The sequence below is a fragment of the Wickerhamomyces anomalus genome, assembly GCF_001661255.1.
Source record: "Wickerhamomyces anomalus NRRL Y-366-8 unplaced genomic scaffold WICANscaffold_7, whole genome shotgun sequence".
NCBI lineage: Eukaryota > Fungi > Ascomycota > Saccharomycetes > Phaffomycetales > Wickerhamomycetaceae > Hansenula > Hansenula anomala.
The window spans coordinates 541,196-568,605 of NW_017567116.1; the positions used below are offsets into that span (position 1 = coordinate 541,196).

The 27,410-nt window shown below is 36.3% G+C and overlaps 13 protein-coding genes and 1 non-coding gene across 14 annotated transcripts; 8 read left to right on the forward strand and 6 right to left on the reverse strand.

The window, feature by feature from the left end:
• Nucleotides 1–5: 5 nt before the first annotated feature.
• WICANDRAFT_81401 (uncharacterized protein) lies at nucleotides 6–1,580 on the forward strand (the record flags this gene model as incomplete). Its single annotated transcript, XM_019185227.1, has 1 exon — nucleotides 6–1,580. One exon carries the CDS (start codon nucleotides 6–8, stop codon nucleotides 1,578–1,580), a length of 1,575 nt encoding a protein of 524 aa, XP_019036387.1.
• A 1,187-nt stretch (nucleotides 1,581–2,767) lies between these two features.
• On the reverse strand, nucleotides 2,768–3,625 carry SAS4 (Sas4p; the record flags this gene model as incomplete). Its single annotated transcript, XM_019185228.1, has 1 exon — nucleotides 2,768–3,625. One exon carries the CDS (start codon nucleotides 3,623–3,625, stop codon nucleotides 2,768–2,770), a length of 858 nt encoding a protein of 285 aa, XP_019036388.1.
• Nucleotides 3,626–4,273: 648 nt separating this feature from the next.
• Nucleotides 4,274–8,587, forward strand: RIM15 (protein kinase RIM15; the record flags this gene model as incomplete). The annotated part of the gene is made up of 3 exons (XM_019180736.1): nucleotides 4,274–4,554; nucleotides 4,606–7,882; nucleotides 7,934–8,587. Coding segments are annotated over 3 exons (4,212 nt in total), but the record flags the coding sequence as incomplete, so codon positions are not given.
• Nucleotides 8,588–8,779: 192 nt separating this feature from the next.
• Nucleotides 8,780–10,270, reverse strand: FRS2 (phenylalanine--tRNA ligase subunit alpha; the record flags this gene model as incomplete). Its single annotated transcript, XM_019185229.1, has 1 exon — nucleotides 8,780–10,270. The coding sequence occupies one exon, from the start codon at nucleotides 10,268–10,270 to the stop codon at nucleotides 8,780–8,782; it is 1,491 nt and encodes a 496-aa protein (XP_019036390.1).
• Nucleotides 10,271–10,694: 424 nt separating this feature from the next.
• Nucleotides 10,695–11,936, forward strand: WICANDRAFT_107514 (C2H2-type zinc finger protein; the record flags this gene model as incomplete). The annotated part of the gene is made up of 1 exon (XM_019180506.1): nucleotides 10,695–11,936. The coding sequence occupies one exon, from the start codon at nucleotides 10,695–10,697 to the stop codon at nucleotides 11,934–11,936; it is 1,242 nt and encodes a 413-aa protein (XP_019036391.1).
• A 177-nt stretch (nucleotides 11,937–12,113) lies between these two features.
• Nucleotides 12,114–12,803, forward strand: FCF2 (Fcf2p; the record flags this gene model as incomplete). The annotated part of the gene is made up of 2 exons (XM_019185994.1): nucleotides 12,114–12,228; nucleotides 12,256–12,803. The coding sequence occupies 2 exons, from the start codon at nucleotides 12,114–12,116 to the stop codon at nucleotides 12,801–12,803; spliced, it is 663 nt and encodes a 220-aa protein (XP_019036392.1).
• Nucleotides 12,804–13,808: 1,005 nt separating this feature from the next.
• KAP95 (karyopherin beta) lies at nucleotides 13,809–16,400 on the forward strand (the record flags this gene model as incomplete). The annotated part of the gene is made up of 1 exon (XM_019185230.1): nucleotides 13,809–16,400. The coding sequence occupies one exon, from the start codon at nucleotides 13,809–13,811 to the stop codon at nucleotides 16,398–16,400; it is 2,592 nt and encodes an 863-aa protein (XP_019036393.1).
• A 332-nt stretch (nucleotides 16,401–16,732) lies between these two features.
• On the forward strand, nucleotides 16,733–17,422 carry CAX4 (dolichyldiphosphatase; the record flags this gene model as incomplete). The annotated part of the gene is made up of 1 exon (XM_019185995.1): nucleotides 16,733–17,422. One exon carries the CDS (start codon nucleotides 16,733–16,735, stop codon nucleotides 17,420–17,422), a length of 690 nt encoding a protein of 229 aa, XP_019036394.1.
• Nucleotides 17,423–17,494: 72 nt separating this feature from the next.
• WICANDRAFT_86090 (bifunctional fructose-2,6-bisphosphate 2-phosphatase/6-phosphofructo-2-kinase) lies at nucleotides 17,495–19,081 on the reverse strand (the record flags this gene model as incomplete). Its single annotated transcript, XM_019185996.1, has 1 exon — nucleotides 17,495–19,081. One exon carries the CDS (start codon nucleotides 19,079–19,081, stop codon nucleotides 17,495–17,497), a length of 1,587 nt encoding a protein of 528 aa, XP_019036395.1.
• Nucleotides 19,082–19,546: 465 nt separating this feature from the next.
• Nucleotides 19,547–20,276, reverse strand: RPL26A (60S ribosomal protein uL24; the record flags this gene model as incomplete). The annotated part of the gene is made up of 2 exons (XM_019183912.1): nucleotides 19,547–19,911; nucleotides 20,258–20,276. 2 exons carry the CDS (start codon nucleotides 20,274–20,276, stop codon nucleotides 19,547–19,549), a joined length of 384 nt encoding a protein of 127 aa, XP_019036396.1.
• A 698-nt stretch (nucleotides 20,277–20,974) lies between these two features.
• WICANDRAFT_t136 lies at nucleotides 20,975–21,046 on the reverse strand. Its single transcript has one exon. It is a non-coding gene; the product is annotated as a tRNA-Arg (tRNA).
• A 350-nt stretch (nucleotides 21,047–21,396) lies between these two features.
• MCM6 (MCM DNA helicase complex subunit MCM6) lies at nucleotides 21,397–24,216 on the forward strand (the record flags this gene model as incomplete). Its single annotated transcript, XM_019182423.1, has 3 exons — nucleotides 21,397–23,704; nucleotides 23,753–24,067; nucleotides 24,098–24,216. 3 exons carry the CDS (start codon nucleotides 21,397–21,399, stop codon nucleotides 24,214–24,216), a joined length of 2,742 nt encoding a protein of 913 aa, XP_019036397.1.
• Nucleotides 24,217–24,641: 425 nt separating this feature from the next.
• On the forward strand, nucleotides 24,642–25,199 carry TIM21 (Tim21p; the record flags this gene model as incomplete). The annotated part of the gene is made up of 1 exon (XM_019180866.2): nucleotides 24,642–25,199. A coding segment is annotated over one exon (558 nt), but the record flags the coding sequence as incomplete, so codon positions are not given.
• A 208-nt stretch (nucleotides 25,200–25,407) lies between these two features.
• GAS2 (1,3-beta-glucanosyltransferase) lies at nucleotides 25,408–27,183 on the reverse strand (the record flags this gene model as incomplete). Its single annotated transcript, XM_019185231.1, has 1 exon — nucleotides 25,408–27,183. The coding sequence occupies one exon, from the start codon at nucleotides 27,181–27,183 to the stop codon at nucleotides 25,408–25,410; it is 1,776 nt and encodes a 591-aa protein (XP_019036399.1).
• Between the last annotated feature and the right edge of the window lie 227 nt (nucleotides 27,184–27,410).

Sequence of the window (27,410 nt, forward strand, 5' to 3'; positions counted from 1 at the left end):
CAGCTATGAGGTCACCTTATGATATTGTTGTCAATGATGTTATTCTTAGGCTATGGAGGCTGGTGGTATGGTTAATTGCAGAAACACTGTGGCAGCTGGTGGTATGGTTAATTTCAACTACACTTGTCACTCCCCTTCTTTATCTGCTTATCTTCCCAATATACTATCAATGGCAAAAGTCAGCTAGAGCTCAACGTCTCAGTCAATACTTGACTCATATACTCTTGTCGAAACATTTGATTGTCCCCATTGAAAGATGCTGCTATCATAGTTTGTATGGAATGAAAACTGGTTTATTAAAGTTGAAGTGTCCAACTGAACATGAGTTCAATACATTTTTTGATTTGCCAGATGAACTGATGACTCAAATTGCCTTCATTACAGATGTCAATATTTCGCATCTACTGCAGTTAAATAAGAAATGTGTTTTTGCTTTCGGTCCAATTCTATATCAAAAAGTTCATTTTTCTATTCCTGTTATTTCAACAGAGGTGTTGACCACCGCCGGGCATATTAGACTTCGTTCGCCCCAAAATACTACTGGAGCAAAACTCAGAGTCAACGCTTACTTGAGAAATACAACACAGTTTAGTTCTACCACCAACCAACTAGGTATCCTTGGTCAGAAGTATCAGTTGCTTCAGAGAAACAAAAAAGCGGATAACCATGATTTTATGGGTTTCTTTTCTTCTTCAAAAAGGAAACCATACAAAAGGACGCTCAAGGATAGGATGACACATGTATGGGATCATGATCTTATGATTGAAATATGTAACAATGTTATGAGCAATGAAAAATCAATCATGAGGCAATTCATTCGTCAATTCTTCGTTGATATTCGTATATTTAGTGGGGTTTATGACCCCAGTTACAGTATCTCTAGAAACCCTGGGATCACTTTGATCAAAACAAGGAAGCAAGGGGAAATCAAGAGCACACATTCTGCAACACAGTCTGCGACATATACAGATATTATCTTCAAGAAAGATTTGTCAAACTTAGAGTCTGCTAACTCATCAGCCAATGAACACGGATCCTATAAAGCTCTGATTGAACCTTGCTTAAACCTTTGCAAGAACAAGGAACTACTCGTCAGTTCTTTTTATGACATGCTAATATTTCAGGGTCAAGAGACACTAGTTGCAGACGTCAAGCATTCAAATATTGATCCACCCCATCTCGTTTTGTTAACGACTGATTCTTTTGAAATCCTGAGGGTGTTGTACAATATTGGTTATTCCTTCCTTGGTGATGAGAATGATTTGAATCTTTATGACGAACAAGGGTATTTCTCAAGCACATTTGGGGAGCATAGTATCGATATTAAAAATTTGAATAGTCTTGATGAGCCAGACTTTTATATGGGCTCTGAAGTTTGTGATTTGATTGAAATGGTATCGAATGCTGCTTTGAGCATCGATGAAACCCCTGCTCGTCGCTCATCCTACATGGGATTTTCCCATGAGACTCTTTGTCTATACGAAACTTGGTATGAGTATAACCGTACTGTAGCAAGTCGTGAACCTTTCACAATTGAACATCAAATCAAGATTTTTGTAATTAAAGATGATGGACCATAATTATGAAGTGTATAATTTTAAAAATATTAATATTCAACTGGTCATCTAGGGCCTAAAGGCATAGTTTGAGTAGCAATACTCTTCTAATATAATTTCAAATCTGACTTAATTTAGTAAATTGATTGACGATTTCGAATTGAAGGCCTATACCAGTCGCGAATTCGGTGTACTGTTTTCTCTTGGTAACAACTCATTCAGAACCAACGTCCCAACTTACACTACGAATGTCGCTTATAGTTGGAGAAAAATCAGCACAGGTGAGCTTGGTTGTATTTATGGAGAGAAATGGATTGAACTAACAATGTTGTCCAGATAGATCTAGCCTTGATCCTGAAAGCGGCCGTGTTCTTGAAGTTGAGTATGTGAAAGGACCCACCACGTTCAATCCAACCACTGGAACTTCCTCAAACTAACAATGAAGCTGCTTTCGCACTTGCGCTGGCTCTCACCATCATATTCAATTATAATTTAGTATTAGCCAATGATCTGAACGGCAAAGAGTTGTGAGTATACCGCTTGAAGTGCAAATCTGGGTCCACCGAGATACTAATTCTTGATTTAAAGCATTCCATCAATTCCTGGGGTTGTTGCGAGTTTCCATCCAAGTAAAGCATTATTTCAAATTCAAGTAGCTCTTTTGACTGCATTCAACAGCATTTTCCTTGTCCTGTTCACAACTATTGTATCATTTAAGGATGGAAACCTGTGGAAATCACTTTTTCTAATTGGTTTCACAAGGCTGGTATCTTTACTGTCGTTTTCCCTCATAACGTTACAAGATGATCCTTCTGCTAACATCAACTCCATTGCCTTATATTTTCTGAGCACTTCAGCTTGGATGTACTTGATTTCCAAGAAGATACAACCGAAGCATAGTTATGTCAAGGCACAAAGAAGCAAGATTTTGAAAATTTATTTGATGTGCTTTATAGGGACCATCGTATTCTATTACAAACACCAAATGGAAAGGGCTAACTATTCTTTCTCCGTAAGCTCTTTTTTCCAATGGATGTTGCTGGTGTTGGATGTGCAGTTTGATTATAGCCTTCTGGGTGATGTCAAAAGTTTAGAATTTGGTGTGCAGCTAGGTGAAGAACTTAAACTTAGTGAAAGATTAAAGAAATATATAGTCTAGGAAACTTCCTTTTGTATTATTATTTAATCGTTTATAAAGATCATTAGCGTCGTTAACGGTTTTCAATTCTTGTAGCTTTGAAAGGCTCTGCAATTATAACTTTTGTGCCAAATTTTACCTTAATGATAGGACCGAACTTTTCCAGTTTTTTCCTGAGACGAAGTCTTCTAATCTGTGGAATTGTCATATTGTTTTCATCTTCATCAGTGTCACTGTCTTGTACCAAATCAGCATCTGGCATGTTTGTATAATATTTGAATGGATGTTGGATTAAAGAAGGCGATGACGCACGTATTCTACCCAATACCCTATCTTCGCATCTTTTCCAGTCCTCGAACCGTTTGAGCATACCTTTCAATGATTCGATTGTCCACTCTTTTTTCTCCATCATCTCTTTATGATCCCTTGGATCTCTAATATAGGTGATTGTCTGAAGTGATTTCATCCAATCGTTTTGATGCAGCTTTTCTAATTGAGCCTTCATCTTATCAGCTTCAGAGTAGATTTTCTCTCTTTCCCAGTTTATCATCTTCTTTTCCTCCTTTTCCATCCGTCTATTATATGGGATATAAAGCTCATCGTTCAATGGATCTGTTGGTTGTTGACGAGTTATTGTTGATTTCCTCAGTTTACGTCTTTTTGAAGAGCCATTCTTTTTGTTATTCAAATCATCCACAGTTTTTAAATTTGTCTCAAAGCTGAATGATTTTTGATCAACTTTGATATCATTTTGTAAAACTTCACCAACTTCCTTTTCGTCAACAATAAATATTCTTTGATCTGGATCAATTATATTTGGATTCTCCTCGTAATTAAACAAGGACGAATCAATCTTTGGTGTCTCCTTTGACCTCAATTTCCGAGGAGCTGATGGTTCTCCTTGCTTTGTATTAATCCTGGTTCGAGTCATCACAGCATCACGTTCAGTTGAGAAGCGGCTTGAAGTGTTTTTACCTCACTGTTTTGAAGCTTTATAACTTGGTTTGTTTTTCCATCGTTTAGTATAGTCCACCTAAAGGTTAGGCTCACGCTCCTTCCAGGTTTGATTCCTAGGTGGAGGATCCCCTGCCCAGGAGGAGCCTGGGTAACCTCCGAAATTTTCGCGCCGGAAAAGCAGCCTGGGAATCTACGGCCTGGGTCCTCCTTTGAGCATGGATTTTTATCATTTCGATTTTGTTTGGAGAAACGATAACTTGATGGTGGAGAGTCATCAAAGCATTGGCTTTAACTTCACAAAGACAACCCCCAACTTAGTTATTTACTACCGTTAATTAGATCACATAGTGTTTTCTGAACTTTGTGAAGAATTGGATTGGTTTGTCGCCGGTGTTAGCAATAGGAATCGTTCTGAAGAAGACTGCAACAACTTGAATGAAAACAATACATTAGACTTTCAAAAACTCATTGAAAACTTGAATTATATGTGTTAAATATGAGTCGATCTGATACACCTTCTGTTGTTATATCACACTCAGGTGATTATTTTGATTCCAAAGACCTTGAAAACAGTGGGGATCAGGCTCCAGATGACTATCAAAACAACAATCCACAAGATGATTTAATAGAAGCTAGCGCTAAGAACCCTAGTGTGTTAATGGAGTTAGATATGGACGGTAATGTTAAACATTTGGGGAAAGCATGGGAGTCAATTATTGGTACCAAAGTTCAAAAGATCTTGAATCGCCCTATTTCCAACATTGTACTAGGCGACGAGGATGATAAGAAGGTCTTCAACAATGCTATTAGCATAATGACAACAGATGACGCAAGTTATAGAGTACGATTTGTTGTCGCAACTAATGATCCAAAGCCTGAAAGTGGCGACGGTGAATCATTTGAGTCTGAAGAGGATGATACGGATCCCGTTAATACAGATCAAGGTTCTTTGAGTTCCATATCTACAAATGGTGAAATGATTGAATTGGAAGGCCAGGGAATTTTGATTCATAACAGTAAGAATATTCCAACCCATTCAATGTGGATATTGAAACCTTTTTACGCCAATGCTTTGAACGTTCAATTACCAACAAAACTCTCTGAAACATTAGGATTCGGTGCTGATATTTTCACTTCATACTTGTCAGCTCTATCAGAAGCTGGTATAATCAATGAAGATGAAGTCCCAGCGCCCCCTCAGGTTCTGTGTCGAATTTGTGAACAACAGGTGCCGTCATGGTGGTTAGAAAAACATTCACAGCTTTGTTTTAATGAGCATAAATGTGAAAGTGAAGTCCAGGATGCTCATGACGCTTTAGTTGAACAGAAACAAATTATAGCCACCATAAATGAATCATTGAGTAAGCAGCAAGTAAATTTACAAGAGGAAGTTAATGATTATAAGGGCCTACCACTTCCCAAAGTTGCACCAAGTGATTCACCAGTTGCAAGAAACGCTACACCACTCGTGAGAAGGGGTCGATCCGCTTCAATATTTGGTGCGTTGAGATTTCCATTCAAAACGCTTGCCCTTTTGTCAGAGCTTTGTGAACAAGCTACATCTATCAATCCCAGTGAGTTTAACGAAGAGAGTGATACTTTTGAATTTTCTCCAAATACAAAACAGGCATTAGAAGAAGTTTCAAGCTCAGCAATACCCGAATCATCAGACCCTGCCATTATACTACTCTCTAAAGATACAGAAAAACTAGTCAAAGATAAGGTTGATGCTGTTTCCCGGCTGAATAGCTCATTGTTATATTCCCAAAAGATAAAGGATGAAGTTGATGAGTATGTGATTGCTACCATTAGTGAGACAATTAAAAACATCAGAAACCAAACATACGACGTTGTTCCCTCTAATCCGTCTAGTTCAAGTGAACGTCTTCAGACTTCAACTGAGAAAAATGAGTCAACTAACAAACTGGTGTACCCAAGACCAACCTCTGTTCAATCAAATATATTTACAGATGCTTATCTTAAGACTGATAATTTACCCAGCCCAAGCCGAGAGAGCATAAGAGAAGCACTGAATGAAACAAGGGGTCAATATTCCCCATCCAGGTCAATTACACCAAACGAAGCCTTGAAAGATTCCAATCAAGAAGATCATGTTCCGAGCTTCTCAGACCTGAATATTAAAAGTCCAATTTTGACTCCACAGAGGAAAGGTTCACCAGGAGCACCACCAGGATTTCATAATTCACCAATGAGTTCTATTCAAAGAAATGTTAAGTCATCTGGAACGCCCAGTTTTGAACATCAAGTCAACACGCCCTTTTCATCTCCTCTGATATTAGCACATGATCCTAGTGATCATTTTGAAAAAAGATCCAGTGGTGATAACAATTATCTGTCAATTAGCAGTGCTGGTAGTGGAAGTATAAGCACAGGTCATTTGGGAAAACCTCCTTTATCACCATTGTTAGTAGCTGTTGCACCAAAACCTTCAGCTCCATCGATCAAAGACTATGAAGTTTTGAAACCAATTAGTAAAGGTGCTTTTGGTAGTGTGTATTTAGCTAGACGAAAAGTCACTGGTGATTATTTTGCCATCAAAGTCTTAAAAAAAGCGGATATGATTGCTAAAAATCAAGTTACCAACGTGAAATCTGAAAGGGCCGTGATGATGGCCCAGTCTGAAAGTCCATATGTTGCTAAATTATATTCTAGTTTCCAAAGTAAGGATTATTTGTTTTTAGTGATGGAATATTTGCCTGGTGGTGATTTATCAACTTTAGTTAAAATGCTTGGAAATTTACCAGATGAATGGGCAAAACATTATATTGCTGAGGTTGTTATTGGTGTTGATGATCTACATAAAAAGGGTATTGTGCATCATGACTTGAAACCTGATAACTTGTTGATTGCATCTAGTGGGCATTTGAAACTTACTGATTTTGGTTTGTCAAGAATGGGGTTGGTTCGTCGTCAAGAAAGGGCACATAAACACTCCATACCAGGGGACGATGCATTTGCACAAGCTGCCATGAGTTCTCATCATAGAAAAAGCTCTTCAGTTACTCCTTTCAGTCTTTCTGCCTCAGGTCCTCCAAGTGCTAATGATTTTTCAAGTGCTGGTTCAAGTCCGACTTCAAGTTTTTTTGAGAACATGATCAAGGGTGAGAAAAAGAAAGAGGAGAGATCAGGATCAGGTAGTAGTGTTGTTGATTCGCCGCTACTGAGACCATTGCATAGATCTGCTTCTCAATCGTCATTTGCTCTTGAAGAGAACCCATCATTTCCTTCTACTCCAACAACAAAGAACCTAGCGTTGTTTGATCCAGAGAACACAACTTTCAATAAAAAGTTCGTTGGAACCCCGGATTACTTATCACCAGAGACAATTCAAGGTACAGGTGAAAATGAAGCGTCCGATTGGTGGTCAGTTGGCTGTATTCTTTTTGAGTTCTTGTTCGGTTATCCACCTTTCCATGCAAAGACTCCAGAGAAAGTTTTTGAAAATATTTTGAATGGTAGAGTTGACTGGCCTAATCTAGCACCTGAAGAAGAGTTGGCATATTGCTCACCAGAAGCCAAAAACTTGATAAAAAGACTACTTGATATGGATCCGGAGACCAGACTTGGTGTTAACGGTGCTCAAGAAATTAAAGATCACCCATATTTCAGTGGCGTTGATTGGGATGATTTATACAACTCTGCAGGCTCATTTGTTCCTGTTGTTGATGATCCAGAAAGCACCGATTATTTTGAATCTAGAGGGGCTGCTTTACATGAGTTCCCATCGGATGGTTCTGATTCTGATGCTGATGATTCAATGGATAGTAAGAATGATGCTCCAAGAACTCAAGTTAATAGCACAACAGCATTAGGTTCACCTTCAACAATGAATTCCCCAACTTCGAAACATTTGTCATTAGCTATTCCTGTGCATTTAAGAGAAAGAAGACCAAGTAAGTTGAATGATAATAGTGGTGAGTTTGGCTCATTCCAGTTCAGAAATCTCCCAGCTTTAGACAAGGCAAATAAAGATGTCATTAATCGTATCAAAGCTGAGCATTTGGAGCATAGAAGCAGTATGTCAAGCTCATCTTCTGAGTCTGGAACAAGGTCTAGAAATTACTCAATTTCATCAAATAATGGGTTGAGACGTGCCGTATCTCCTTCTTCTTCAATCATGAGAACACATTCCCCAAGCAGGATGAGTATCAACTCAGCCAATGCGCCTCAATCTGTTCCATTACATGAAAGACTTAATTCAAGTGCTTCTGTTTTGAGTAACTCATCAGGTGAAGATATGGGAACTAGTATTTTTGTTGAGAGATCCGGTCGGTCAAGTCCAAGAAGTGATTCAGGCTCTCCATCAACGAAAAGTTTTGCCAAACCACAGACACCAACACCACAAGGTCAACCAACTAATCCATCAAGAGTTTCAAGAAGCAATCTGTTTCATAGAGCCTTTTCAGATTTTTCACCATCAAGCTCAGATACTGAAGATTCTCGTTCTTCTGCTTTACAAAGAGTTCGTAAAAGAAGACAGAGCTCCAAATTCTCGGAAAGTTCCAACTCTAGACTGTCGATTCTGGATATTTTGTTATGTGAACCAATTCCTATTTTGAGATACTCTATGAAGAAAAATCTAGAAAGTTTAGGTTGTGCCGTTGTTGCTGTTTCTGCTGGTGATGAAATCGTAAGAAGAGCTACTGGTGAAGTTAAGTTTGATCTGATAATTACTGCTTTGAAACTGCCAAAGCTTGGTGCTATTGATATTGCTAAATTATTGAAACATACTTCAAGTGTTAATTCCGAGACCCCTGTTATTGCAGCTACTGCTTACTACAAAGAAGCTACGACTGCTAATATTTTTAGTGATGTTTTGGAAAAACCAGTTGGTCGTAAGCAGCTCAAAGGAATCCTTGAAAAACACTGTCGTTGGAAAATTGATAGAGCTGAAGAGGCTGTTTCTGATACAGAAGCTCTTTCAGATAGTGATCATGTTACTTCAAATATTGCAATTTTGAATGCTAAGCCAACTTAAATTATTTTTTATTAATGAGAACACGATTAAAGAGCATAAATATAAGGGAAGTTATGATTATATTACACAAATGTAGTTACAAATTTGCAAAATATTCTATATTCATCATTATATAAATTGATAACCTAATCATACAAGATCTTCGTCAAGACGAGCAGCAGGGTTAGTTTCAATGAAATCAAGACTGACTTTATGACCCAATAACTCTCTAATATTACTGACACCGTATTTAATCATAGTTGGACGTTCTAATGAAAGACCCCAACCTAAAACTCTCAAGTTCTTTGGTAATCCCATTGGTTCCAACATTTCAGGTCTAAACATACCTGAGTTACCAATTTCAACCCATTTACCTAAACCACTGTGCCATGAGAAAATTTCCATTGAAGGTTCAGTGTATGGGTTATAAGTTGGTTTGAATCTTAAATCTTTGACACCCATTTTACCAAAGAAATCTTCCATGAAACCAATCAAATCACCTAAAGTTAGATCATAATCAGCCAACACACCTTCAACTTGATGGAATTCAGCTAAATGTGTAGCATCAACAGCTTCATTTCTGAAAACTCTATCAATGGAAAACAATCTAGATGGTTTTGGATCTTTTGCTAATTCATGTAGAATTCTTGATGAAATGGCGGTAGTATGTGTTCTTAAAACTAGTTTTAAACTTTCTTCTTCATTCCATGGATATCTGTAACCAATGGAGCCGAATGCGTTACCTTCATGGACGTCTTTGATGTTTTTCATATATGTTTTATCTTCTGGGGCACCTGCAACTAACGGATCTTTAATATAGAAAGTATCTTGTAAATCACGAGCAGGGTGTTGTTGAGGAACGAATAATGTATCAAAATTCCAGAAACCGGTTTCAACATATTGATTTGAAGGCATTTCACTGAAACCTAAAGAGAAGAAAATTTGTCTAAATTCTTCACGAACTTTCATTAATGGATGTAAAGCACCTGAGTCTGGGTAAACACCTTCAGAGTTGAAATTATAAGGTTTGAATTTAGCATTTTCCCAGTTACCACTTATAACCATATCACTAGTGATATCGGTTTCCAACTTTTCAATTTCCAAACTGAATTCTGGACCTTTTTCAACTTTGAATGATAAGATTTTAGAAACAGTGACTAATTTACGTTTTTTCAATTCTGATAATTTCTTAGCATCTTTCAATGTACCAGTTTCTTGAACTTCCTTTAATTCAGTTGAAGTTTCATCTGATGGAAGTTGAGATTTATCTAATTTATCACTGACAACCAATTCATCGCCGTTTTTACTGATCCATCCATTTTTGAAAGCTCTAGCTTGACCAGTCTTACCTGCTGGACCCAAGACATTACCAACTTCTGATATTTTCAAATGTTCCAACTTAAGAATGGTTTCTAGTAATCTATATTCATGAGAACCATTTTGAACAATTTCTTCAGCTTCTTTTGTTAAATTCCATTTTTCTTTTTCAATTGATTTATATGTGATCTTTGAACGGGCCAATAAAGAATTCAAAGCAGCTTGAACTTCTTGAGAATCCAATTTTGGGAAGGTGTTCAATGTGTTTTCAATAGACCCTTCCTTGTCTAAGGTTTGCAAAATGGTTAATTGTAACTCTGACATTTTGATGAGTCAACAAATTGTCCGTAACGCTCTTGGTTGATTTATTCTTCATTAACTTCATTTTTTCTTTCAATTTTTTTGGCAGGCTCAAATTAAGCACATTTCCGCGAACTTTACCCGGAGTTGAAATATCTTGAATTCAGCTTAATTCAATAAAGATTGAACGTGGAACATAGAGATCTCTCTTTTATAGAAACAGATGATTATTGTGAGAGGCTGTGGTTTCTGCGAAGGCTTTTCTCGTTAACTAGTTTTTGAGATGCTAAAAAGTATCTTCTAGAGTCAAAAAGTTCACCACAGAATCGCGATTTGGCGGGTAAAAAGTGTCGCGAATTATCAATAAATGTAGTTCAAAAGCTGAAGCTCTTGGAGAACATCAACAACATTTTTGATCCTGTGAATTCATATAAAACTAGTCGTCGAGATGGATGTCAGTGCAATAACAAATCACGATACTGCTAATACTGAGCCAGGGGCTGCAAAGGAAACCGAACTCAAACAATCCCAAGACCATGCCTTTTCCATTAGCTCAATGATGAACAATGACGAAGAAAGAACAGTTTCACCAGATCCAATACAGACCGAGGAAAGGGAACAAGAAAACGGGAAAGAAGAAAATGGTATACACCATTCAGATTCTCAAAATGACCTAGTGCCAAAAGATGTTGACGCGGGTAGTGAAAGTACGCTGTCTGATGTTGAGTCAACAAAAGCACAATCAGAGGATGAATTCACTGATCTGGAGTTGTCAGATGATAATGCAGAAGAGATTGAAAGTAAAAGGATTGAAGCTGATTGTCATTGGTCAGGATGCCAGGATAAGTTTCTAAATATAGATGATTTAGTGCAACACTTGAATTCAAAACATATAACAAATGTTGACTCAGTGTATCGCTGTGAATGGGACAATTGCTTTAGAAAAGGTGTTACACAACCAAGCAGATTTGCCTTGATATCTCATCTAAGGACACATACAGGCGAAAAGCCTTTTTTCTGCATAATACCAGAATGTTCAAAGCATTTTACCAGAGCTGATGCGTTATCGCAACATATTAGAACTGTGCACCAAACTTCAAATTTATCCGTGGAATATCCTTTCTGGTACAGTTATCTGAATGGTCTGAAAAATGATGAAACCTTTGCTAAAAGATTTAGATTAATGCCAGAAATGCACAGCTTGGAAAGATATTCAAAGTTAGATAGCGGGGATCAGTTTCAGAAAGAACTCGCAAATAAGAAAATTCAATTTGATAATATTCATAATATAGAGCTAACTGATTTGACTGAACCTACTTCCAAGAGACAAAAAACTAGTTTGAAAGATATAAATGCAGGGCTCAAAGCGTCATTTGAAAAAGAAGATGCTGATTTCAAACATCATATAGCAGCTGCTGCAAAGGATACATTCAAAAGCTTGGAAGGAGTTGAGTCCCTACCTACAGATGCTTCCATTGAATCAGTTCAGTCTTTGGAAGAATTACAAGCTTTACATGAATCATTGAGACGTAAATATGTATGGGGTCTTGAAGTTGAAAAATTGATTACAAAAGAATTAAAACAGCTTAGAACAGAAAAAACCCAATTGTGGCTCAAGAAAGAAACATTACTAGATGCACATATAGAACTAGAGATTTCTGAGAATAGGGACTTGTATAGTTTGAAGTGAATAGTACTGTTAAAAATGAATGTGATGATTCTATTCATACGTTTATGTTATGTAAGTGCTTATGTAATTTTGGGCTCATCTCTAGAAAAAAAAATTTATTTGAAACCATAAAGCTACTCTTAAGAGCATCTGATCATAGAGTGTTAAACAGTTCTTCAGTGAAACCTCATATACAAAATGCAGCTTTCTCCAATTCATGAAACATCTACAACAGCTAGCCTGACTGACAATGAAGAAAATGCCTACGATAAGTTGGGATTAAATGATTTATTCGAAGAGTTGAGAAAATCAAGTAAGAATAATGTTCCAAAAACTCAAGATGAAAATGAAGATCAGTTTAGTAAAATAAAGAAATCTATTGCTAGTCTACCCAAAATACAAGAAGCTGGTGAGTCTCTAAGTGAAGAGATTGCTAAAAATCAAAACTTTAAGACAAGTGTGAAAGGTGGGAAAGATATACATGTTATAAGTGATACCATAGAAGCTGCAAAGAAGATGGGTCATCAAAAAGAGACAGCCGGTTCTGACTGGTTTGGTCTTCCAAAAGGAGAAGTCACACCTGCTGTGAAGAGAGACTTCAAAGTTATTCAACAAAGAGCTGCATTAGATCCAAAGAGACATTACAAGAAAGATAAATGGGTACAACCAGAATTTTTCCAAATTGGAACTATTGTGGAGGGAAATACCGAGTATTATTCTTCAAGACTGAAAAACAAAGAACGTAAGCAAACCATTTTGGAAAGTGTGCTACATGATCAAGATACAAAACATTACTTTAAAAGGAAATATAGTGAGATTCAAACCAAGAAAACTTCGGGTAAAAAAGCTCATTATAAAAAAGTTAAGGACGCTAGACGTAAATTCTAGCTCTATGCTTTGTAAAACATTGTTTAATTAATTGCATTTCATCGAGGGTTGGGTCTTTATTATATTCTTTGACGTAGTTATAATTCAGTTTGAGTAATAGATGTCATTAGAATCGATTTCGTTATATGGAACATACGTGAACGCGTGATTCACCACTGAGCTCTGAGCTTTACTTCTACGACCTCTTGAGCTTTAACAAGATGGCTGAACATTCCAGCCCTATGCGCAAGCTCACAACATGTTTCTTTGCCTTATAATAACCGATACTTTAGGTTAGTTCTATTTCGAATTGACCATAAGTCAGCAGATACAGCAACTGGATGATATACTTCAAGATAGTCCTTCTGATATGCTCAAATTTCACAGATACCTCTCAAACAATTAGCTTCCAGAACTACAACCAGCTTAAACATGTTCATATAAGTCCCCGGAATATACCCTTTATAGAGATTTAATAACAAAAACAATCTTTTTATTTCCGAGGGTTACCCTGCGGCTTTTGTTTTGGTGAAACCAGCTTCAATCTTATATTTTTTTCTTCAAAAGAGTATCAAAAAGTTTGTAAAGTTTTGGAATTCCAAGGCAAATTTTGTTGACAAGTATTCGATCTTTGGCGGTTGATTATCATTGTTAGTTTAGTTTCAAGACATATCTGTGCTGCTTTCATTTTTAAAGTATTAATTGACGGAGCAATAGTTGATTTCATAGCTGATCAAATCAAAAAAGATCCCATCAACTTGTGTGTCAGATCATCATTCCACCAAATTAACTTGAATTAACTATAAAAATCATCTTTTAAGGGACAAAGTAAGTACAGACAACTCAATTACATTGGTGTATACTTCTCCTAGCTGCTACTTTACTTTTTCAGTTTCAGAATTGCTAGTGTTGTCAAATATTCTTGTTTGACGATCGCCAGAGTATTTCATCAGATCTTGAGAATTGGAACAAATTTTACTAACTTTGAAAAAGAATAGAAAACTAATCATAAATAATAAGTTCAAGATGGATATCGGACAAATTCTTGAAAATGCGATCATGAACCCTGATCCAGCTAAGCGTTCTGAAGCTGAAGCTCAAATGCAAGCTATGTCTAAGGATCATTTCGTCATGTATATTGGCTTATTGACAGAAGCATTGGCTGATGAATCAAAAAGAGCTGAAGTTAGAATATTAGCTGGTATCACTTTAAAGAATGAGTTGACCTCAAAAGATGCATCTAAAAAGAGACATCAAGCGGAACGTTGGATAAATTTGGATCAAGCTTCAAAATCTCAAATCAAAGAGATCAGTTTGAAATCTTTGTTAACTCAAAATGACAGAGTTGCAAACGCTGCTGCTCAATTAGTCGCAGCTATTGCTGACATTGAATTACCAAGACAAGAATGGAATGAACTAATCAGTATAATCGTGGAGAACACTAAACCTGAAAAACCTGAACATGTCAAACGTTCATCATTATTAACAATTGGTTATATTTGTGAAACTTCTGATCCAAATGATGCTGGTGTTGTGAGTCAATCAAATGGTATTTTGATTGCTATCGTTCAAGGTGCTCAATCTTCAGAACCATCAAAAGTCGTTAGATTAACTGCTTTGAATGCATTGGTTGATTCTTTAGAATTTATCAAATTCAATTTTGAGCGTGAAGGTGAAAGAAATTATATTATGCAAGTTGTCTGTGAAGCTACTCAAGCAGATGATTCTGAATTACAAGCTGCTGCCTTTGGTGCATTAGCTCGTATAATGTCCTTATACTATTCTCATATGAGTGTTTATATGGAAAAGGCTTTGTATGGTTTGACTGTTGCTGGTATGCAATCCTCAGATGAAAGAGTTGCTTGTATGGCTGTCGAATTTTGGAGTACTGTTTGTGAAAATGAAATTGAAATCGCTTTAGAAAAAGAAGAATTCCCAGATTCACAGTTAACCTCTTATAACTTCGCCTTAGTTGCTATCCAAGATATCCTTCCAACATTATTCCAATTATTAACTAGACAAAACGAAGATGCAGATGATGATACTTGGAATGTTGCAATGGCTGCAGGTGCTTGTTTACAATTGTTCGCTCAAGATACTGGTAACTTTGTTGTTCAACCTGCTTTATCTTTTGTGGAACAAAATATCAGTAGTCCAGAATGGAGAAATCGTGAAGCTGCAGTTATGGCATTTGGTTCCATTTTAGATGGCCCTGATAGAGATCAATTGAAAGTTCTTATCGCTCAAGCTCTTGGTCCAATTTTACAATTGATCAAGGATGAAAACTTACAAGTCAAAGATACTGTTGCTTGGTGTATTGGTAGAATTGCTGATCTGATTATTGATGCTATTGACGTTCAACAGCACTTACCAAATGTTATTCAAGCCATTATTGAAGGTTTGAAAGATCATGGAAAGGTTTCAACCAACTCTTGTTGGACATTGATCAATATTGTTGAGCAATTGAATCAAACTGCTCAACAAGATGAAACATCTCCTCTATCACAATATTATCCAGCTTTAGTTCCAATTTTGATTCAAGTTTCTGGAAGAAGTGATAACGAATATAGTGCTAGAGCCTCTGCTTATGAAGCTTTATCAACTCTAGTTCTTTTCAGTGCTAAGGATGTTATGCCAATCATTAACAATATTGCTTCAGAAGTTTTAAGCAGAATTGATCAAACTCTTCAATTGCAATCCCAAATTGTCACTGCGGATGATAAATATAACTTGGAAGAATTACAATCAAACATTTTAAGTTTGTTAACTAATGTTATAAGAAGAGTTGGTAAAGATGTTGGTTCTGTTGCTGACAGTTTGATGCAACTATTTTTGAAATTATTACAAGCTCAACAACAACAAAATTCAATCATTGAAGAAGATGTTTTCATCGCTATCAGCGCCTTGGCTGGTGCAGTTGAACAAGATTTCAACAAATACATGACCGCCTTCTTACCATTCTTGACAAATGCTTTGAATCAAACTGATTCACCAATTTCCAACACTGCTGTTGGTTTAGTTGCTGATATTTCCCATTCATTGGGTGAAAACTTCAATCAATATTCTGAAGGTTTGATGAATATCTTGGGTTCCATCTTGTCTAACGCTAATGTCAGAAAAGAATTGAGACCAGCTGTTTTATCAAGTTTCGGTGATATTGCTTCTGCTATCGGGCCAGCTTTCCAGCCATACTTATCAGTTGTTTTCAACATTTGTCGTGAGGCTCAAATTGCTCAACCTGAAGGATCTTCAATTGAAGCATTAGATTACATATTGAACCTTCGTGAATCTGTCTTAGATTGTTATGTTGGTATTGTTGGTGGTTTACATGGTCAAGCTGACTCAATTTACCCATTTGCTGCTCAAATTTTCGAACTATTACAATCTATAAGCGAAGAAGCAAGCTTCTCATTATCTGAAAGTGTCAGCAGATCAGCTGTTGGATTATTAGGTGATCTAGCTCAAATGTTCCCAGATGGAAGAATAAAATCAGCTTATGCTCAAGACTGGATTACTCAATTCATCAAAAAGACAAGAACTAACCCAGCTTTCCAACAGAATACCAAAGATACTGCAAGATGGGCAAGAGAGCAACAAAAGCAACAACTAAACTTATAATGATCTTAACTTAATTAACTGTTGTTGGTGGCACCTACTTTTTTAACAAATTTTAGCATTTTTACTTTTTACTTTTAACTTTTCCTCAGTTTTTTTGAATTTTCCCCTTTTACATACCCTCCTATCCCTTTTATCACCAATGCATTCTTTAACTTCCTTTTTAACCTGATACAACCGTATATATACCTGGTAAATGAAGGTAACTCCTTAATATTGATAGCTGTTGTAGAGACTTTTTGAACTTTCCACGCTCATCGCCCGTTGCAAAAAAAAATCAAGATCAACAAACCTGCTAAAATCGAAACAAACACATTGATAACAACGTAGTCATCATGTCCAGCACTCAACTAAACTACAACCCAATTCCCTTTGATGATACATATGTGCTTTATGATCCAAATGATATTGTTTCATTTGTTTCTGTTTACTTTTCATTGTTACCAATTGGGATCCTAATCTTTTATCTTTCATGGTTCATAATCACACGTGAAATAGAACCAGTTATAATAGCTGGAGGTCAAGTTGTCAATGATGTTGTCAATAATATTGTCAAAAATATCCTCAAAGAGCAAAGACCTTTCCTAATTGAAGGTTTCCAACAAAATGGGTTAAGATCAGGTTATGGTATGCCTAGCGCTCATTCTCAATTCATGGGTTTTTTTGCAACTTATTTCATGCTGAGAGTTTGGTTACAATGGAAAGATCTAACTACTAGTAGAAAAATAATCAGTACATGTGCATTGTATGGGGTTGCAGGGTGTGTCGTGTTCTCTAGAGTTTATCTTTACTATCATAGTTTAGGTCAGGTCTTGGTTGGTGTTTCTTTGGGAAGTTTCATTGGAGCAAGTTATTTTGTTGTGATCGGTATTGCCAGATCTATCGGATTCATTGATTTCATTTTGGGCTGGCCTATTGTGAAATTGTTTTGGGTTAAAGATTCAGTATATCATGCACCAATGAGTTTAAAAGAGGAATATGAGTTCTGGATTACAAGAAAGGAAAAAGAGAATAAGAAGGATTAGAATCAATACATGATTGAACGATTTTGCATTTTGATATTTGGATTATATTGTAATTACTTGAGAATTCCATGTTCATGGATCAACACCTTCCATTTGAATTCTTGTTGCCTTATTTTCATATGGTGTATAAGATATCTCAACGATTTCATTTCTTGGGAACTCTAAGGATGGAATATCATAACAAGAGCATGCCATCAAATAACCATACAACACAGCCAAGACAGATTCATGTGCAATAATTAAAATGTCACCACTCATTCTCTCCATTTCCAATAATAGAGGTTCCATTCTAACAGCCAAGTCATGATAAGATTCAGCTCTTGGATATCTATGATGATATGGATCTTTTTGATCTTGTTTGTAATCATCAGGGAATCTTTGCTTTATTTCATCAAGACTCAAATCAGCAATTTCACCAGGGTTCAATTGATTCAATTGATACCGTTCTCTTACTGTGATACCTCTCTTTCTGAAAGGGTTAGCAGTAGCTGATGTTCTCTTTCTTGTAGCAGTCCAAACAACAAATGAATCATCACTACTACCGTCGGCTCTTGGAGGTTGTCTCACTTCATGTTTCCCTAGATTGTTTAAAGCTTCACTGCTTGAATTCAAAGAAGAACCGGTTGATTCCAAAGTTATAGTGTTCACATATGAAGGCTTCTTTTCCAGTTTTTTTCTTCTTGAAATATAATTCAATAGTCTTGAACTCAACTTTTCTGAAAACTCCAAACCAGACTTATTCAATTGTTCATCATCTATATATTTATCCAAATCTGACTTACCACATCTAGCAAAATAAACACAACCACTTTTGATTTTGGAATTCATCAAAAAGAAAACGATTCTATTAATCAAATAACCATATTGACTATTGTTCATGACAAGTTTCTCACCAAAGTTCACAAATTTGACATAACTCAAATGAGTTTCATCTTCTTTACCTTCATTCATCTTTATGTAAATAGGGGCATTAGCTTTGATTCTTTCAAGATAATCTTTCTTGGCTAGTTTAGGATCCCATCCTTTATAATCTGGTGAAGAAGCAGCATTAGCGACATTCTTTGCAATAAGGTCCTCATCATCCACAATTGATTCAATAAACAAGACCTTGATGTTCTTTTTAGAAAACATCTCTTGTAATTCAAGTCTATCTTTTGGTAAAGCATTTAATGCATCATAGATTGCCACTTGACCTTTTTCATCCTCTAAGAATCTTGTAACATCACTTAAACAATCATCTAAGATCTTTTGACGAAGTTCAACACCTCTCTCAGTATTCGGTACCGCTTTGAAGTAATCTTGTGGGATATCATCTTCAAAATTAGCATAAGTTTTACGTCTGTAATCACCAACATGGAACGCATGAGTCTTAACACCCAACCATCTCAAGTAACGAGTAATACTAACAGCTAAATGAGTTTTACCTCTAGCAGGTAGCCCAACCAAAGCGATCAAAACTTTACCAGCATGGAACAAACGACCGGATTCTGTAGAGTATAACTGAGCAGGGAAGATATGATTTGGGGAGAGGTGAGCATGAACACCATCAATTGTTGTTGAACCAAAACTGTTTCTTGAAGATGTTGAAGACCAGCGTTTCTGAGTTCTTGCAGAGTAATTCCCAGGGATCTTTGGAGGTTGTATTTCACAGCCAGTCATTGTTGTTGTGATGTCGTCTTCATCAGATTCCACAATAGCACTCATCTTGAAAAGCAACTGTTCCTTGTCTGTGTTTTTCTATTCTAATAATCCTTTCCCGAAGCACCCTCCAATGGTCCAAATTCTTTTAGTATCAGCAAATATCAGCCTAATTTAGCTTTGTTTATGGTTGCTCAATGGGACAAAGTTAACGATTCCTTTGTCGCCTTCTTTTGTGAATTTGGTGATTTCGCTGGCTTTTCCCTTAAAATTGGTCCGGGGTAACACAGATCAAATTCGCGAAGTACTTAACTATGGTATTATGGGCAATGTAAAGATAAAGATCTAAAGAGATATTCAGCTTCTACGATTCGATTCGGTTCTCTGTTTTCTTTTGCGTAAAATACATTTATTTTCTGAACCAAAAATTAAGCCTAAAACCAAATTATTTAAAAAACCTTATAATTAATTGACGTTTATTTAAATTTATTCAGCTTTACCACCTTTTCTGGTAATTAAAGCTTTACGGTCTTTGTCCAAGTGTAATTTAGTGATGACAACTTTTGATGGGTGGATGTTGATTGGGATGGTAGCACCGTTTGATTTTTCTTTGGTTAATTTGTCAACTTGAACGGCAAATTTTAATCTGTAAACTGATGAGATTTTACCTTCTTGACCTTTTTTAGAACCACGAACAACTAAAACTTGATCTTCTTTTCTGATTGGTAAAGCTTTGATACCATATTGTTCACGTAATTCTTTTGATAATGGAGCTGACAAAAGAGAACGACGAACAGATGATGGGGCTGTGAAATAAGCTTTTCTAGCTTTGCTTCTTGAGCTTGAAACGTCTATAGAAATGTTAGTATTCATTATCTCAATATTGATGGTAGGAATAGAGATGTGGAGCCTCATCAAATATATCTGGGTGTTTCCATTGGCACAAACATAGATTAATGGTCTATCTTCATAGCATATTGGTCTACGGCTATTCATGTTGACTGATTTCTCTGGTATTCTTTCACTTCTAGTGTATCTTTCCTTCCTTTAATGTTGATTATTGAATTATAACTTTTCATTGATTGACAAATATAAATTTTGCTTTACGAAAGCATTCCTCATGATCACGATAATATAACTTTGAAACTGCTTGCCTTTACTCTATTCCCTTATTCCTCTGTTCGTTTTCCCACATACCTAATGATTGTTTAGCCATCTTTGTCTATGTGTTTCGGTTGAAGGTGAGCTCTTCTTTAGGTATAGTTGAAGTTGAAATAAAATTCACTTTTTTGTTGTACCAAAGCACGATTGAGAGTCTCATACAAAAAAAGTGTTGCACGAAACGCAATTTACTATGGTGCTTATGTCATCGAAATTGGTTTCTGAGGGTAACTTTCTTGTTGGGGCTCGAAAAAAATGAGTCGGTTTGATGTTTTTTGTTTGTGCGCTAAATGGTGTTGGGATGTTGGTAAGGAAAATATGGCAGTAGGGCACATTTCACTGATCACATGACTAGGAATAGGGGTTACATGATTAAGAATAATTTGAATTTATTAACCAAATAGAAACTTTCAGCACTTTAACAAAGCAGTGACTGATCGAAGGCATCTATCTGGGACTAATACAAAAATGAAATTCCTTCAATTAGATAAATCAATGCCCATTTAACAATTGACAATTCTTCCAGTGCATCGAGTAAATAATCTGATCTAGACACGCCTTAATTCTTCATGCTCAGTCCTGACTCCTGACCTTCACAACACACAACAAAAACAACCACACCAGCAATAAAAGAACCTGAAAACCAGCACAGGAGCAACTAGCAAAAATTAGGATTCCAATGAACCAAAAAAAACAAAACAAATCGCACGCTTTACAGTAAAAAATGGTAGAAAATTGAGTTGAAAATGTGTCAGCCCCTCCCGAGGATCGAACTCGGATCAGATTCTCCGGAAAAAACTATGCTAACCATTGCACTAGAGGGGCAACGTCCAACTGGCCACAGAAGGGCTCTGATCTAGAATATTTACCCGGGTCCTCTATGTCGTTTTCTCGACCCTCGGCACACGTGACCATTTTGTGTTTCGGACTACCGTTTTAGGAAATTTAATTGGCATTGTTTTGACATTTTGACGCGTAAAATCACGAAATTTTCAATCGAGATTTATAAAGTTCATTTGTCCAAAACAATAACACTACAAGAAAGGTATTAGTTGAAGTAAAAGCAAGAGGTCAAGAATATGTCATCTCCAGCAGTATCGTTGCCTCCATCCTCCATCGCTGGTGGCCATGGAAGCAATCCAAATTCCAATATCTTTAGTGATTTAACTGCTAATATGGAAGCTGAAGAATTTCAAAATCAACAAAGAGATCAAGAAGCTCAAGAAGATGAAAATGTTCCAGTTGAAAGATTAAGAAGAAGAAATTTGAATGCTATTAGAAAAATCGTTGATCTTACTGGTGAAAAAGTTCGTGAAGCCTTTGAACAATTTTTAGAAGAGTTCACTGTTGATTTTTCAAATGAAAATGCTACGCAAGATGAACTAGAAGTTAATGAAAGATTTCAAGGGAAAGTTTACATAGCACAGCTAAATCTTATGAAGGCTAATGATTCAAGTACAATTTACATTGATTATGAACATTTAGTCACAAGAGAAAATGGTGTTCTAGCAGCAGCTATTAGAGATCAATTTTATAGATTCTTGCCTTTTCTTCAAAAAGGTTTAAGAAGAGTCATCAAGAAACATACACCAAAATTATTAGAAGTTTCTGCGAATGGTCTTGTCGGCGGTGGTCAAACTGATTTGGAAACTGGGTCAACTCAATCATCAAGTATTAATAGTATTGAAAGAGTTATTCAAATAAGTTTTTACAATATGCCAGATCTTTTAAAAATTAGAGAGTTGAAAGGTGAACAAATTGGTGCACTATCATCTATTTCAGGTACTGTTACAAGAACTTCAGAAGTTCGTCCAGAATTATTCAAAGGTTCATTCACTTGTGATAACTGTAGAGCAGTTGTTGATGGTGTTGAACAAGTTTTCAGATATACAGAACCAACACATTGTCCAAATCCAGATTGTGGGAATCAAGCTTATTGGACTTTAGATATATCAAAATCTCAATTTGTTGATTGGCAAAGAGTCAGAGTTCAGGAAAATTCACATGAAATTCCAACAGGTTCAATGCCTAGAACTTTGGATATTATTCTTAGAGGAGAATTAGTGGAAAGAGCAAAACCTGGTGATAAATGTAAGTTTGTCGGTACCGAGATTGTTGTTCCAGATTTATCACAATTGGGTATACCTGGTGTTAAACCATCTGCTATTAGAGATAGTGGATCGGGTCAAAGAAGTGATGGGTTAAACTCAGGTGTTACTGGGCTGGCTGCATTAGGTGTTAGAGATTTAACTTATAAAACTGCATTTTTAGCCTGTCATGTTTCTTCAATGGTCTCTGGAGAAGATAGAGCTTTCAAATTAGATGACGAATCTGATGAACATTCTGATCATGATCAAGCTAAATTCTTGGGCAGTTTAACAAGACAAGAAATTGAAGAGTTAAAAGAAATGGTTAAAGATGAACACATTTATTCCAAACTAGTTTCTTCTATTGCACCAGCTGTCTATGGGCATGATATTGTTAAAAAGGGTATATTATTACAAATGCTTGGGGGTGTTCATAAGAAAACTGTTGATGGTATCAATCTAAGAGGTGATATCAATATTTGTGTTGTTGGTGACCCTTCAACCTCTAAATCCCAATTTTTGAAATATGTTGTTGGGTTTGCTCCAAGATCAATTTATACATCTGGTAAGGCATCCTCTGCTGCGGGTTTAACAGCTGCTGTTGTACGTGATGAAGAATCTGGAGAATTCACAATTGAAGCAGGTGCATTGATGCTTGCTGATAATGGTATTTGTTGTATTGATGAATTTGACAAAATGAATGTTACAGATCAAGTTGCCATTCATGAAGCCATGGAACAACAAACAATTTCCATTGCTAAAGCTGGTATTCATGCTACCTTAAATGCAAGAACATCTATATTAGCAGCTGCTAATCCTATTGGTGGTAGATATAACAGAAAATTGGGGCTTAGGGCAAACCTGAACATGACTGCACCAATTATGTCAAGATTTGATTTATTTTTTGTTGTTTTGGATGATACAAATGAAAGAACTGATACTTTACTAGCTAGTCATATTGTTGATTTACATATGAAGAGAGATAATGCAATCAATCCTCCATTCACGGCTACACAATTACAGCGTTATATCAAATATGCCAGAACCTTCAAGCCAAAAATGACAAAAGAGGCTAGAGATTTCTTAGTTGAAAGATATAAAGAGTTAAGATCTGATGATGCTCAAGGTTTTGGTAGAAGTTCATATAGAATCACTGTGCGTCAATTGGAATCTTTGATCAGATTATCAGAAGCCATTGCAAGAGCTAATTGTGTTGATGAAATCACTCCAACATTTGTCGCTGAAGCTTACGAACTATTGAGACAATCGATCATTAGAGTTGAACATGATGATGTTGAAATACCAGAAGATGATGACGGTGATAATGATGGTGAAGCTGAAGAAAAAGAGGCTGAAGAAAATGCTGACAGAGCTGAACAAGAAGAACAAGGGCAACGTGAAGGTACACCAGAAGATCGTGATGGTGATCAAAATATGGATCAAGAAGAACAAGAAAAAGAAGCACAGAAAAAGAAGAAGAAGAAACTTGTCATTTCATATGAAAAATTCACAAAGATTGTTCATATCATTGTGCCAAAAATTGGTGAATTGGATCGTGATAATGAAGAAGCCATGACAATTGAACAAATTGCTGATTACTATTTGCATCAAATTGAATCAGAGTTGGATACTGAAGCTAAATATTGGAATGAAAGAGAAATTGCATTTAAAGTTGTCAAGAGATTAGTCAAAGAAAGAACATTGATGAAGATCAGGGATGAAATGAGCCAAGAAGAATTAGCTGAAAGGGATGGAGAAAGTGAGGAGGATCGAGAAGTAAGATTAGAAGCAGTTAGAAAGAATTTGAAGATGCGTTATGTGCTACATCCAAACACTGCCATTATGGAAAACTTTGCCGGTGAAGAAGAGGATGAGGCTCCACTTCCGGAGCAAAGAGATGAAGAGTAAGGATTTTCCGGTGTTGTTAAATGGGTCTTTTAAGTTTTTAGTTTTTAGTTTTTAGTATTTAATAGTTTTTGAACCACACTTGGGCTTTTTACGTATTGTTGTTAGGTTACTCGCTAGCGTAAAACCAATTCGCGAAGCTCGCGACTTTGAAGGAAAAAAAAATTCAACAAACTCCATAAAACATCATCGACGTCAATTATTTGGAGAAGAGACCGCTCAATTGTTATTTCAAGAGTGCAATCATGTTCCAAATACTCACCAGATCAGTTAATCAGAGTGCTCAGAGATCTCTCTTAGTTTCTTCAAGGCTACAGTCCAATCTTCTAGCAAAATCCATTGCTAACCAAGCTCAATTATACAGAATTCGTAACTATTCAAGCACAACTTCATCATCTTCCAATGGCTCATCATCTTCCTCTTCAAACCCAAAGTCAAATGATAAAAACCCAAAGATCCCATTGTGGGCTAGAGTCAAAACTGCCTCAACATTCGCCGTTGCTACCACTGTTGTGTTGGGTGCTGCTGGTTTAGCTGGGTTAGTCATATACTTGGTCGTTTCAGAAATTGTTTTACCTTCAGGTGATACACAAGTATTTAATAAAGCCGTTAGCATGATTGAAAAAGATGAAAAGTGTCAAGAACTCCTACAACTGGAGAAAGGTAAGAGGTTAAAAGCGTATGGTGAAAGTAGTGACAATAAATGGACAAGAAATAGACCAATTGCTTCAACTAGACGTGTGGATAAGACTGGTAAAGAACACTTGTTCATGAGATTCCATGTTGAAAGTGGATCAAGACATGGGGCAGTTCAACTTGAAACTGTTCAAGCTGATGTGTTACATCCGGAATATTCATACATCTATTTAGATGTCCCAGGTGAAAAAAGATACTATGTGATTGCTCCTCCTCAACCAAAACTTTTGGGATCAAGAGATCAGAATACTGGGTTTTTAGGTGTCAAATGGGGCCCAAAAACTGACTGAATTTTGACTTTGCAATGATGAAACGAATTAACAACATAAAACTTATATAAAATACCATACTTCTCCTTTATTCATGACCTAACTACGATTGTGCAAATAATCAACAGTTAATGCATTTATCCATATCATATGTAATGGTGCAAAACAAATATTTAAAGCCCTCACTAATTATAATATATCGATATTCTTTTCATATATATGTAGCAGATCAAATGTTCAAGAAAGGTAAAATAATGACAAAAACAAAAGACAGAAGAACAATTGAACTCAAGTTTTGGTAAAATTTGATTTGTGATCCCGAGTTCTCGTGACCTGTTCCATTACCATGACCATTACGAGAATTAGTTGAATTGCCTGATGCTGTTGAATTCTTTTTGGAGAATGATTTTAGTTCCAACTTTTTGGCTTCATTTGCTTTAATTATGGAAAGACATGAATCTCCTGTCAATGTGACAATATCACTCAATTCTTGTTCAGTTGAAACTTTCGAGTTCAAACTTGCTAATCCATCGAAATCACATTTGTCTTTTTTCCCTCCCAAGTTTAAAAAAACTTCATTGATAACATATGAAGCCTTTTGTCTAGCATTACAGTCTGAAAAAAATCCATATGAGCCTGTAGAACCATCACCTTTTATAGCTTCACAATCAACAATGTTACAAGCATAATCAAAAATGTGGGTCAAGTTATTGCTCTTGACGTACGAAGACAATCCACATTGTAATGAGTTCTCCATACATTCACATTTCGTTGAGTCTGGTGTATGTGGTAAATCAGCAGACGCTTGCCAAAACTTTGAGCTAGATGGACAACTTGGGGCTTTAGCTGCTTTGAAGGTTACTTTATACTCATCCAATGTGGCACCTTTTGGATCGACATCTGCAAACTGTTTCTGAAGATATTTAAAGTCTTCTAATTCTTCAACATCACCACCATTAACTTGAACAACACCATATTGGTTTGGCTCTTCAAAGTACATATATGCGATACCACCGGACCATACATCAGTCATCAAACGACTATAAAGAGCTTCAACTTCTGTGAATGGGCGAGGTCTCTTGACGTTACACCCAAACTCTGAGAAAAAGATAGGGACTGGATAATTTCTAAACTCCTCAGTTCTTTCTTTATAACCACTTGCCCAATAAGTTGAGTATCCACACCATTCATACATATTGATACCATAAAAGTCAGCAGCCACATCACCACAAGTGAAAAAGTCGGCAACATTAGCCCTGGTTTCAGCATCATCATTAGTGGAGTAACCAACAGGAATTTTCCTGTACCCTTTCGATTCAATGTAACTTTTGATGTCTCTAATTGACGATTTGACAAATGGTGAAGCAAATGTATTACTTTTGTCATTTGTAACCTCATTACCAGCAAAGAACCCCAAGACATTTGGATATTTATGTAACGAGTCAACAACCTTGGTATATCTGTTATAAATAGTTGTATCCCATGTTGGAGAGTCTCTGACAACGGAAACATCAGGTTCACTTAAATCAGCAATAACATAAATACCGGCTTTTGCAAATGCTTCAAAACAAACATCATGATCTCTATCAGTATCTATGGAATAAACACGAACTGTATTGACTCCCAATTTTTGCAAATAAGGAAGATCTCTGAGGCAAATTTCTGGTTCAGCTAAAGGATCAATAAATTTCACATTGTCAGCGTTTAATGCAATAACATCACCAGCGGCTCTACTTGGTTGATAAGCTATACCCTTAATGAAAAATTGTTTGCCATCTTCAGAGTTGAAAAACTTGTTTCCGTAAGCTTCGATAGGAGCTAAATTGCTGTATGATTTGGAATCCGAAGAGCTGTTGGAGCTGGATATTTGGGCAATGGATGAAGTAGAAGCTGAGTAATTTCCAGTCAGTTGGTCAATTGGATTCGCGAACAGCGAGCAGGTATAAATGGCAGCGAACTGAAGGCATAAATTGAAAGCATTGGCACAACTGATCATCATCATCATGATAGTTCTAGTTGCTTCTGTCTAGGCTGTTCTTGGGACTTATTATATGATATATGAAACTGGGTTCAATCGTGGAATACATTTAGACACGTCCAATTGATGCCGAAAACCTTACACAAAAACCACAAAAACTAGTACTAGTCCAAAAATAATATATTGTATCATACACAAAAGAAATATAAAATGATAAAAAAAATAGCACAATCACAAAACGTAATTGACAGAAA